At 42.2% G+C, this 12,358-nt stretch overlaps 1 protein-coding gene across 1 annotated transcript in view; it reads right to left on the reverse strand.

Annotated features, from left to right (window-relative positions):
* The window catches only part of LOC136866129 (lipase 3), a 46,300-nt gene that overhangs the window by 15,838 nt on the left and 18,104 nt on the right, over nt 1-12,358 (reverse strand). The window contains exons 2-5 of the mRNA XM_067142819.2: nt 9,013-9,211; nt 7,223-7,337; nt 4,426-4,672; nt 4,032-4,193 (exon numbers count right to left, since the gene is read on the reverse strand). Of these exons, the coding sequence (XP_066998920.2) occupies nt 4,032-4,193; nt 4,426-4,672; nt 7,223-7,337; nt 9,013-9,211 (723 nt within the window). The remainder of the gene's footprint in view (nt 1-4,031; nt 4,194-4,425; nt 4,673-7,222; nt 7,338-9,012; nt 9,212-12,358) is intronic.

Below are 12,358 nucleotides of genomic sequence, written 5' to 3' on the forward strand. Positions count from 1 at the left end.
TGAATTAAGATCAATATCTCTAAGTAATAGAAACACAGACATACTCAACGAATTCCACGATTATTTCTGTGTAGATGACGGTAATCGAGTAGTTTAACTTCCCAAGAAACCCAATCCAATCCTTAACGACAATCGGATGAATGCAGAAAGACGCTTCCAAGCACTGGCAAGAAAATTTGAGAACGACGTCAGCTACATAAATATGTACTACAATTAAATGCTTACTTACATTCTACAGGGTCAAGTTGAGGTGGTTGACACAGATATCATACAAGACTATCTACCTCACTACGCTGTTAAGAAGGAGAATGGAGATTACACGAAATAGAGAGTCGTGTTTGATGGATTTTCTCATACAAATATTTGCCTATCTTTAAACGATATGTTGGAAACAGGACCGAACCTCCTTTCTGAAACACTATCTGTATTACTCAGCTTTGGATTGTTCCCATATGCCTTAATAGGGATGTAAAACAAGCATTTCTACATCTATCTCTGAACCCCGCCGACAGACGTTTGACCAGATCCTTTCGGTATCGCGTGATATCAGATGCTAATGGCCGATCTCAGACTACAAATGACGTTATCACTTATAGTTTCACCAGACTACCTTTCGGACTTTACTATAGCCCCTTTCTTCTGTCTGCCACACTCCGAGAATTAGCAACGTTAGGCACTGATTTATTCCCTTCAGCCGCTGTACTGGTAGGCAAGTGCAATTACATGGATGACTTTATTACTTCTACGACAGACGAAACTGCTCTCTGCATAATACACGGAGATCTTGCCGCCCTCATGAACATATACAAGCTTCGTGTGTCGAAATGGGCTGTTAACTCTGAATCTGTACAAGACTCATGGAAGGCTGTCAATATGGCGCCACATATAACAACGAAAGTTCTTGGCATTCATTGGAATACCGAGTCTGATGCCTTCCCTCACTTCGCTGGTGATATTTTGATTGGATTTTTAGAGAAACCTAGTACCAAACGCCTAGTACTTCAGGTTGTTTCGAAATTTTGCGACCCACTCTGATTGTTCTCACCTGTCTTAATAATTGGCGAATTACTTTTCCAGGATACTTGCTACAGAGGTATTGGATGGATAGAAACACTTCCCTTCGACATTGGTATAAAATGGTCGTTAGGGTGCTCCACTCTCCACCATCTTTCAGATACAGTATTTGTCTTCCACAATGGATAAGAACTGTAAATCCACGATTTGAGACGTCTACATTACATGTTTTCTGTGATGCATCGGAACGAGCATATCGAGCTGCTATATACCTGCGTACGGAATTAAACAATGACTCGGCAGTGTGACTAGTATGCGGCAAAGCTAGATTAACACCGGTAAAGAAGATCACTTAACCTTGTCTGGAACTGCTTGCAGCGTTATTGGACGTAAGACATTTACAGTATTCCTGTAATGCTACAAATGATGCTATTACAAGGGCAAAAATGTGGACCAAGTCTACTGTTACACTTGTTTAGTTCCGCAGCGAATCTCATCGTTGGAAAACATTCGTCTGCAATCGCGTTACCGAGATAATTTCGTACTCGTACGCTTCACCATCACAGTGGGTGCACTGCCCAGGACTTAATAATCCCACAGACCATTTATCGATAGGAATTCAAGCCCAGGATCTACATTCAACTGAAACAGGGTGGTATGGTCCTACCTGGCTTCGAGCTTCACCACTGCACTGGCCTCAAGATTTCATATCTGAGCACAATACACTCCCAGAATTAAAGACAACTACTCATCAAACACTTGTCATTACCATTCAAAATCCCCTTCTTGATATTCCAAAGTATAGTTCCTACTTCAAACTACTCCGAATAATAGGATTGATTTTTCGTTTCGTGAATCACATACGTAACAGAGAAATACGTTACGGCGAACTAACAGCTTCTGAATTGGAAACCACTCGACATTACCTAATTCTTACGGCCGAAGAAGAAAGCTTTCCTGAGGAGTATAAAGCTTTACAGGAGCATTTACCACTGCCGAAGAACTCTAAAATCAAACATTTCCAACCATTTCTGCAAGACAATATGATCCGTCTAGGAGGTCGACTTCAATTCACTGAAACATCATTTAATGAGAGACACCCACCCCTTCATGACAGCAGTCATCACTTCTCTCGCTTATGGATCCGACAGGTTCATATTAAACTGCATCACCTAGGGATGCGAGTAGTACTTTCGGAACTTCGGTCACAATTCTGGATCGTTCGAGCTCGGCAGGCCATCAAAATGTTCTTCTAATGTGTTTACCATGCAAGCTCGCGAATAACCCTTACGCACAAACTCCTGAAGCTCCATTACCAACAGACCGCATACAGTACGCAACTCCATTTGAATTCACAGGTTTGGATTTCGCTGGCCCGCTGTATGCAAAGCAAGGCAACACTGTACAAAAGGTGTAAGTCTTATTACTCACTTGTGCCACTACTTCCGACATGACTGTAGACAAATTCTTACTCGCCTTTCAGTGTTTCACCAGTCATAGAGGAATTCCACACATAGTCTATTCAGACAACGCTACTACCTTCCATGCAGCCAATAAGGAACTCCGAGAAATACCTACTATCTTTCAACAAAACAAAACTTCCCAATATTCTGCAACCAATGGAATTAACTGGAAATTCATTGCTGCACGTGCCGCTTGGTGGGGAGGATGTTGGGAGCGTATGATTGGCACAGTTAAGCGGTCCATTAGAAAGATCTTAGGACGCAGGCAAGTGGACCATGAAACACTTAACACATTTCTGGCCAGTGTGGAGGCCGCAATAAATTCACGCCCATTACTCCAGGATGAAGGCCCTACCACTTTAACTCCTGCTCACTCCGAATGGAAAATTCGAAGTTCCCATGGAGGGAATTAGATATGCTTAATAGAGCAAACGCCTGAAAAGCCTTACATCTGATCTGTTTTTGACAAGCTCTATTGGTGAAAAATATATAATTCCATCCATGGGAACTTAGAATTTTCGATTCTGAATTGCTAGGCGGGCAATAATTCCATTGTGGAGATTTATCTCCCGTTTGCAGTTATAAGACTGTGCCTCTTATAATGGGCTTCTGATAAGATTACCTGCATACACCCCGGCGTCAGTGGGTAGGGTCTGACACATCCCACTCTGATGAGTCTAGTGTCAGACCTAAGACGAAACGTTGTTTAATAGAGCAAACGCCTGAAAAGCCTTACATCTGATCTGTTCCTGCTCACTTCCTAAACCTCGGACGACGATTGACTTACATCTCTACTAGACCTGAACCACTTCTGTACAAAGACTTGAAACGAAAATTCCGACTTCAGCAATAGGCAACAGACGATCTTATGAAAATATGGACCAAGGAATATTTCTTGGAACTAAGAAAATGCCATCATGTCCGGCAGATACATGGAAGAGCAGTTCCCTTACGAGTGGGAGATGTAGTTCTTCTACAAAATGACTCATACCGCCGTCATATGTGGGAGAAAGCACTCATCCAAGAGTTACGACAAGGACGAGACGGCCACATCACGACACTGATACTCCGCACGACTGACAGAAGTCAGATAACACGTCCAGTGCAGCAGGTCATCCCACTGGAGGTCGACCAGGGTGGGGAGGACGTGGGAGATTGAAACTGATAATTAGTGCTTTCTCTCCGAACGTCTGAGGCTATTATTTGGATAGGTTGTTTTATTATCTGTAACTTTTAGATTCACTGAAATACAAGATGGTAGTACGTAGTTGACGTTAAGTGATTCCCTTTACATTGCATCTATTCACTACACGAGTCATCTAATATGTTTTACTTTTATACAAGTTTGTGACAAATAATGGAAAAAAAGTGCTCAATAATCATTGTGCTGGTACAATTCTAGAACACGCATGACCGAAAGAAGATTTTGGAACTTCTTCTAATTTTTCTGATCTTATACTCATCCCATGAACGTATTGCTAAAGAAAGGATGCCTCTGGGAATCTTAAAAATAATTGGTATAGTACACAATGAGAATAGAAATAATCAACTTACAGAGTCCAGTTCCTTAGAGTTGTAACCTCCATTAATGAGGAAGAAGACGTTGTTACAAATGTCTTGAGTTATGGCCTCATCTCTGCATAGCATCTGACCCATAATTGTTAACAGCTCGGTGTGGGGTAGAAACTCATTGAGTCCCATTAGGTTTGTGAACCACTAAAAGTCAAATAAGAAATTAGCCATTAATGTATTTCATTTAAATATATAAAGTGGCCATTCGAAATACAGTAATACATAAATATCGTAGGGGTAAGGTGGTCTTTGAAATTTAATGTAGCAAGGACCATATTGCCATATTATGGACACATTTGATTAATTTATATGCAATTTAATGATAGTCGTATTAATAATTTATATCTTACATTTATGATATGTCTCGTATACTCACCCCAATCTGATCACCGGCAAAAGCAAGGGCCTTCAGAAAAGGAGTCCCAGCATGTGACATATAGGCGACAGGAGCCAAACTGAACATGGCTCTGATCTTGTTGTTGTATTCAGGTTTCTCTGAAGCCATCACGTAGAACATGGTAGTACCCATGGAGTGGCCGATATAGAACAGCTTTTCTTCCCCTGTCCTTTCCAGAATGTAGTCAATGACGGCAGGAAGATCGTACACGCCCATCTCATGCCAACTACAAAATTAAAGAAAACCTTCTTAAAAAGAGCAATTTAAAAATATTTTAAGCACCTGGAATTTTAGGTTTGTTCGTATTTCTTTATGATGTCCATTGGGAAGGAATGTAACAAATCTGAATACCAGATAAGCTGGAGGATACTGGTGCAAGTGTGCTTCTTTAAATGCCTACTAATGTGTATTGTGATGGCGATTATTCAAGTGGAAATACAACTAAACACTTATAACCTCTTAACCCTAAATATGGGGGGGGGGGGGGGGAGAAAAATATAAATAAACCCTTGAATATAATGTATTGGTGAAATAAAGGGAAGGGATATTAAGAATATAAAGATGGAAGGTTCCTTACGTACCATAACATTTGTACCATCGGGGTCGGAGGCGAACAAGAGTTAAACTAGGAAGGTTGTATGGGAAAAATGAGAGTGAGAGACCATGATAAAGTAAATGAAAACTCAACTGGAACTTAGTATTTACTTTTGGTATAGGAATACATCACCATCTCATGCTTGCAGGTTGAGAGTACCAAAGGAGCATGTGTATATTTTAATATTGTGTGTATAATAAAAAGGGGCTGCCTGACCGAGGCGGTAAAGGCTTGCTCGATTCACCCGGAAGGACGTGGGTTCGATTCTCCATCAGGAAGTGTACAAATTTAAGAAACGAGATTTACACTTCCGGAGGTACTCATGGTCCTGAGGTTCGCTCAGCCTGCACAAAATCATGAGTACCAGGTTTAATCCTGGGGGCAAAGGCGGCCGGGCGTAGAGCTAACTACTCTACCCCATGAAGTGCCAAGGTTACGGATTGTGGAAGCCTTTACCGCCCACCCCTCCAAGGGCCCTCGTGGCCTGTACGGAGATGATGTTGCTTTTTTACCTTGCTTCTGATTTTTGTGTATAGCGGAATCGAAACAAGATTCTTAAAAACGCATTGAGTTTGCAGTTGCACGCAACTGTATCTTACGTACAATAAGAGAGCGAGTCGTAAGTCGTGATTATCTTCACACTGTATAATTTAAGGCATACTATGACGTACAGTAGTGGAATATATCTCATTCATTAGCGAGGGGCAAGAGACATGAAAGTACCGAGGATGATTGCTGGTAAAAACAAGTGGGAACAATACTTGGTGGGCACTTATAATGAAAATATCAAGGCTAAGTTATGAATGATATCTATTGACGATGCTATACTTAGGAACTATTTAGCCTCCCATGCAATCAGGAAGCAAAATGGCGGCAAGGAGAGAACAGCGCTACGAAGATGAAAGAAAACACCACCACATCTAATAAGCAGAATAATTAATATTTCTGATCAAATGTCGGTAGCTACTAGAATTATGTACTTAGAACACTGATATGCCAAAAGTCATGAGATGGGGGTCCGGTATCATGTAGGCAATCCTCTAGCTCCGCCAAGGGCGTTAAATCGTCGTGGCATTGATTTCACAAGTTGAAGAAACACCTGTTGAGATGTTCTGATACATGCCATTTGGATAGGTACCCACACATTCCTGCTTATTGTAGGTGCAGGGTGTTGGGTGTGAATTGACCACACCACCACGTCCCGTACATGCTCGATGGGATTCATATCAGGCGAACGAGGTTGCCATAGCAGTTGTTGAAACTCTCCACAACGCTCCACCAAAATTTTCTGGGCAACTTGGATCCGAGGACATGATGCATTATCCTGTTGGAATGCAATATCTCATCGTTATTGTTTTACGTGAAGTCCACGAAGGGCTGCAAGTAGTCACCAAGCAGCTCAGGGTAGGAGTCATTGGTCAACGACCTGTTCAGGTAGCTCAGCGAATCTACCCAATTCCACATGAACACATCCCACGCCATTATGGAGCTACCGCCAGCTTTGTTGATAACTGGGGTTCATGGTTTCATGGCGTCTGCGCTGTATCCGAATCCTACCATCAGCTCAAAAACCTGGAACAGTGAGTAATCGGACCATGCTACATGTCGCCAGTCGTCCAGGGCTCAAAATCACGCACCCAGGTGGGTCAATGTGCTCGGTGCCTTGGTCTTAACAAGGACACCCTGGAAAGTCTTTTGCTGCCATATTCCACTGACGTTAAAGACGCTGTACTGGCCTGCTGGATATGCATCTGGTACCTCCTGCATTGAATGCTGATGTGATTTAAGCCAGTTTAGCTTGTCTGTTACCACGGATTATTCTAGCTAGACACCGACAATCGCGATCAATAAGCATCCACGATCGACCACTGCGCTGTTCACTGCCGGTTTTAATGTTTCCCGTGAGCTATACACGTGATACACACGTGACACAGTCGATCAAGAAATGTTAAATGTTCACACGACTTCGACAATTTAATGTTCCATTTTTCCGGGCCCCACTATCATGCTCCGTTCGTAACACCTTGCGCCTACCAGAAAAGACGGCGTATAACTTACTCTTGAGATGTTAGAGTTTTTGCATGGCGGTATGTTTATTTTTATAGTACAGGAACAAAACATATACACGAGCAGTTTCTAATAGAATGAACTACAGCTTTAAAGTACATTCTTCTTTCTCACCTGAACTGCCAGAACTTGGATTGCGAAGGACTGAGGGTTATATGCTTCTTTGACCATGTGTTTCCGCGAGCATTGCCCAGCCATACATCATAGCCAGCATCAGCCAGTATGTATCCTATAGAACAGAATAGTAATATTTTACTCTCAAGAATTTTTTTACCGCAACGATAAGCATTCTCTATTTCTATCTCACCAATGAGGTCCTCAGTTCGTACCTATATTCAGGATATCCCAGCGTGCTACTACAGATTTCAGAAAAGATATTTCTTTCTATTATTTTGGTAGTCAGGTCAATGGCCAAATTTTGAACCCCTCCCCACCTTAGACATTCGGGAGGTCTTAGAATTGTTTGATTTTCCTAAGGATCATGGGGATGTAGAGTTCCCTGATTCCAAGTTTTAAGTTTGTTGGGGGACTTAGAATTGCATCATTAATTCGTACCTATGTATGGTGTATCAGAACTATACCGACAAAAAATTGAGGGGGATTCTTCGTGTTATATTGGGAACGATGCTGCAATCAGATTGGCGGAGAAAATTTTTCTTTCAGAGAAAATGAAGTTACTTTAGTACTTGCCAGCGTGTGATTCAAATTGACGAACTTGCCATATTTGCTTTGCCGGAGAACCAGCCGCTGCCTGTTGCTGTACATCAGAGGAGTGAAGGGAAGGGAGGGGAAGTGGGAGACAGAGATGATGCTCGTTGCGAATGCACATGTTTGTTGTTCGTCTCGCATAGTCACTTCTCAGCCCCAGTAGGCAGTGTACGGGTTATTCTGCAGAAACTGACTACTGTGCGAATCCCGTAGAGAGAGAAGATGAATTTGTACCAAGCATACAGGCAGCTTTGCAGATCGTTGGTGGCACACCACACAACTACACCGTTGTGAACTGTGCATCGAAGTAGGAACATCTAATGGAATTGTCTCCTTCGTTCCGTATTTCATTCCATTTACAATATTGTGAGTGAAGGAATACACAATCGTGGGGCCGCAGCGTTAAACAATAAAGAACGTTAATGCGAACAGAGGACGAGAGGAGAAATGATCTGGTGCATTCCTTGACTGACAAGTGTGTCTTAATTAGTGTATGTTCTTGTACTGTGTGTTCAGTTACTGTTGTTTAAAAAAACAAACCGTGGATACTGCTTGTAAGAGACAAGGGCAATCATGTTCGAGTCGAACGAGGAAAATTGTGCATATGCGCCGATCATTATCTCTGTCTTCATCATACACCCCACTTTCCCTCCCTCCCTTTTCTTTCCTGCAGTCCGTAAGCGGCTTGTGTTCTAGCATAACACACAAGGCAAGTCCGTCGATTTGTGAATCGCGCGCTATGAACTAACAATGTAACTTCATTTCCTCGAAAAAAATGTCTGCGCCAATCCGATTGCCATATCATTCTTAGCATAACACGAAGAGCATCCCTGATTCCTTTGTCGGTGTAGTTCTGATGCATTCTGTAGATATAGATATCAAAATTGATACATCGCTACACTTCGACTTTCTTTTATTAGTGGCCATAAATAGAAGCACCATGTGTTCTGTAATGATGAAATTTACTTAAAGTTACCGCTGTTCATATAGAAAAATGATGACCTAGTTAGAGATCACGCTTCAGCACTTGCTCGCGGCAGGCCTCAATCAGTGAATGTACTTGTCCTTAAATATATCCTTAGAATATACAGTAATTCAAATTTAACTGGATGAACATTTCCAACACCTTTTCAATAAGGAGAACAAGACGTAAAAACTCTAAATCATAAGCATACTGGAAGAATTAGAGGGCTTACCTAAGCCTTTCTCTGGTCCCATCACGATCCAGTCCACGGAACTAGAAAGCAGGCCATGTTGGACCAACACTGGAGGTCTGTTCGTCCTTGATGAAGATTTTTTTCCGTACGGAATGCGATGAAGGGTGAGAATATAACCGTCTTCCGTTTGCACCGTGTGGGACTCCACAGGATAGCCGTACTTGGCGATAAGCTCTGGCTGAAATAGAATGCAAGATGATCATCAGTGGTTTGGAGATATTACCTCTCTGCGTTGTGTTCAAAAGTGAAAATCCTTTATACATTCAAGTTTTCCTAGAAATGATTACGCAATTAAATCCGCGGACTGACCGGTCACTGCGGTCCATTTGAAATGTTCCCTACTGTCCTCTTCGAATGCATTTCGTCGGTTTTAAACTTACGCTTCACTGCATTCGACGTGCTTCTAATAATTCTTAATTATTCACTACAGTATCAACACCTGTTCTATTTCGAAGTTGTTGAGAGCTCAGTAACGCAGGTTGGTTTGTTCCTCACCAGCTCCATCATCAGCTGTCATAGTTGGCCTAGGCGTTACTGAAGTGAGTACTAGGAATTTCTTTTTTTACTATTGGCTTTATGTCGCATCAGCACAGATAGGTCTTATGGGGATGATGGGGCAAGAAAAGGTTAGGAATGGGAAGGAAATGGGCGCGGCCTTAATTAGGGTAAAGCCCCAACATTTTCCTGGTGTGAAAATGAGAAACCACCGAAAACCATCTTCAGGGCTGCCGATAGTGCGGTTAAAACCCACTATCTGCCGAATACTGGGTACAGGCCGCAGTTAAGCTACTGCAGCTATCGAGCTCGATAAGAGAATATTAGGAATGAGGTACAATGAAAGCATTACGTTATGTACGCACTGTATCAACTACTAAGACGCTACTAAAAACCTCAACTGAATTATATTGTATATCTGTAGCGTTTCATTTATCTTCTTGCTTGGTCCTTTAGTAAGTAGTTTCTCATGTTTAATGCCGGTGGTTGCTTTCCATCTTTTAAAGCGTTCGTCCCACGACCATCTCTGGAACACTAGGGTACTACAAGAACTGGTCCTAGTTCTCATTAGCTTCCATTAGATGTATTAATTTTTGTATAATTGCAGTATCAACGCCATCTAGCGGAGATGAGTTGCAGCAGAAGAGACAAATCGCACCTCAACTAATAACAATAGTCAGTTATTGTAATGTTATTGTTGATATGTCCCAGGGCCTTAAGACATTTTAGGCCATCACTTTTCGTTCATTTCTTCTCGGTAATTAAACTAACGCACGATTCCCTTTCCCCGATATTTTTCGAGTAATCGTTTCTTCATGTTTTTTTTCATTTAGATAGTCATCTTCATTATCGTCCTCATCAGTAGGGACTTATGACTACACGGTTTTTGGATCAATAGGAACAATCACAACAACCACAACCATCGCCAGATTTTTCTTTTCAAAGGCGGCTGAACAATATTTCTACGCCAACATTGCTCGTTGTTCATGAACTTCGCAATAATAACTTCAGTTTGTGAATTTATTGACATAGTATGGGCTTTTGGGCTTATGCCGTGTCAAGAAAATAACGTGAAATTCTTTACGTTTCGCAGAGAACTGTGCTCTGCGTCATCAGAAAAAATTCTCGACTGGCCACGAGAAAGGCTTCTTAAACAATGAGCTTTTGAATTTAGACGTTGTAATAGAAGTGGAAATGGTTCATTCTTTCGTCAGCAGATGCCTCCCCGGACGCGGTACAGTGCCAGCGTTCGAAGCAGAAGCGACGGAATCATCAGAATCAGTCTAAGAGGGTCACATAACATGTGTACGTAACATATGACAATGACTGGTGTATGACATTGACACAAGCCTGGAATGAAACATTTGGCGACGAGGAACGTACGAATTTGGAAAACACCGAGACGAAATAACAATAGTGAAGGGACAGAGAAGGGAACTACCTACGTATATCCTTAATGGCTGGCAACCAGGTATTACTTAGTTGATAGCCAGTGTCCCTGTTGAAATTGATAGGATTTCTACGTATTTCCTCAGCTTCCCGTATAATCCTGGACCTGTAGTGTCTAATGTGGGTAAGCTCGAGCATCATAGAACATGACATCATGACCCGACGATAGAACGTGCTCAGCTATTGCTGATTTGTCTGGCTGGTTTAGACGAATATTACGTTCATATTCCTTGATACGGGTACCAATGGACCGGCATGTTTGGCTGATGTGTACCTTACCGCAAGTACTGGGAATTTCGTATATCCCAGGATGTAAAAGTGGGGACAATTTATCCTTGGTTTTACCCAGACTGTGAGCAATTTTATTGGCGGTGCCAAACACGGTTTTTATATTGTTTTTGCGGAGGACCTTGGAAATTCGATCTGTGGTGTTGTGAATGTAAGGCAAGTAGGCAGTTCCCTTCACTTCTTCCTTCTGTGAGCTTTGCTTGCTCGTTTCTCTGGGATGCAGGGCTCTATGAATCTGCAAATAGCTGTAACCATTACCCTTGAACGTGACTTTGAGCGTGTCCATCTCCACCTGGATATTTGAAGGCTCACAAATTCGTCTCGCCCTCTTGGCGAATGTCGTGAGAATGGCTTGTTTCGTGCTAGATGGTGGTGAGAATCTGCATGAAGATAGCGATTTGTGTGGGTAGGATTACGATAGGCGGTATGTCTTAAGCAGCCGTCCGGTTTATTTCTTACTAGAACATCCAAGAAAGAAAGGCATCCGTCCGACTGCATCTCCGTAGCGAATTTAATTGAAGGATGTTGCTGATTCAGGTGGTTGAGAAATAGAAGTTTCTCAGGACCTTCTGCCCAGACCACAAATGAATCATCAACATACCTCCACCATATCATAGGTTTGACGGGCACTGAAGCAATAGCCTCCTCCTCAAAATGCTCCATAAAGAATTAGCCACTGCGGGGGCGAAAGTGGACTTCCCATAGCCACTGCATCCGTCTGTTCGTAAAAATTCCCACCCCACGAGAAATAGCTGGAAGTCATGCAGTGGTAAAGTAGCTTAGTAATGTCCGCAGGGAACAGGCGTTCAATGAGAAACATGACCGAATCAATGGGAACTTTTGTGAACAAAGACTCCACATCGAAACTCAACAAATATGCATTAGGTTAAAGGGCTATGGTGGACAGCTTTTTGACGAAATACCGAGAATACCTGACGTATGATTCAATACATCCTATGTGTGACTGAAGCAATTTGCTTAGGTATTTAGCCAAAGCATACCTAGGAGAACCTACCGCACCAACAATAGGTCTGAGGGAAACATATTTTTTATTGATCTTAGGCAGTCCATATAATCTAGATGGCACTGCACC

This window comes from Anabrus simplex, chromosome 3 (assembly GCF_040414725.1).
Source record: "Anabrus simplex isolate iqAnaSimp1 chromosome 3, ASM4041472v1, whole genome shotgun sequence".
NCBI lineage: Eukaryota > Metazoa > Arthropoda > Insecta > Orthoptera > Tettigoniidae > Anabrus > Anabrus simplex.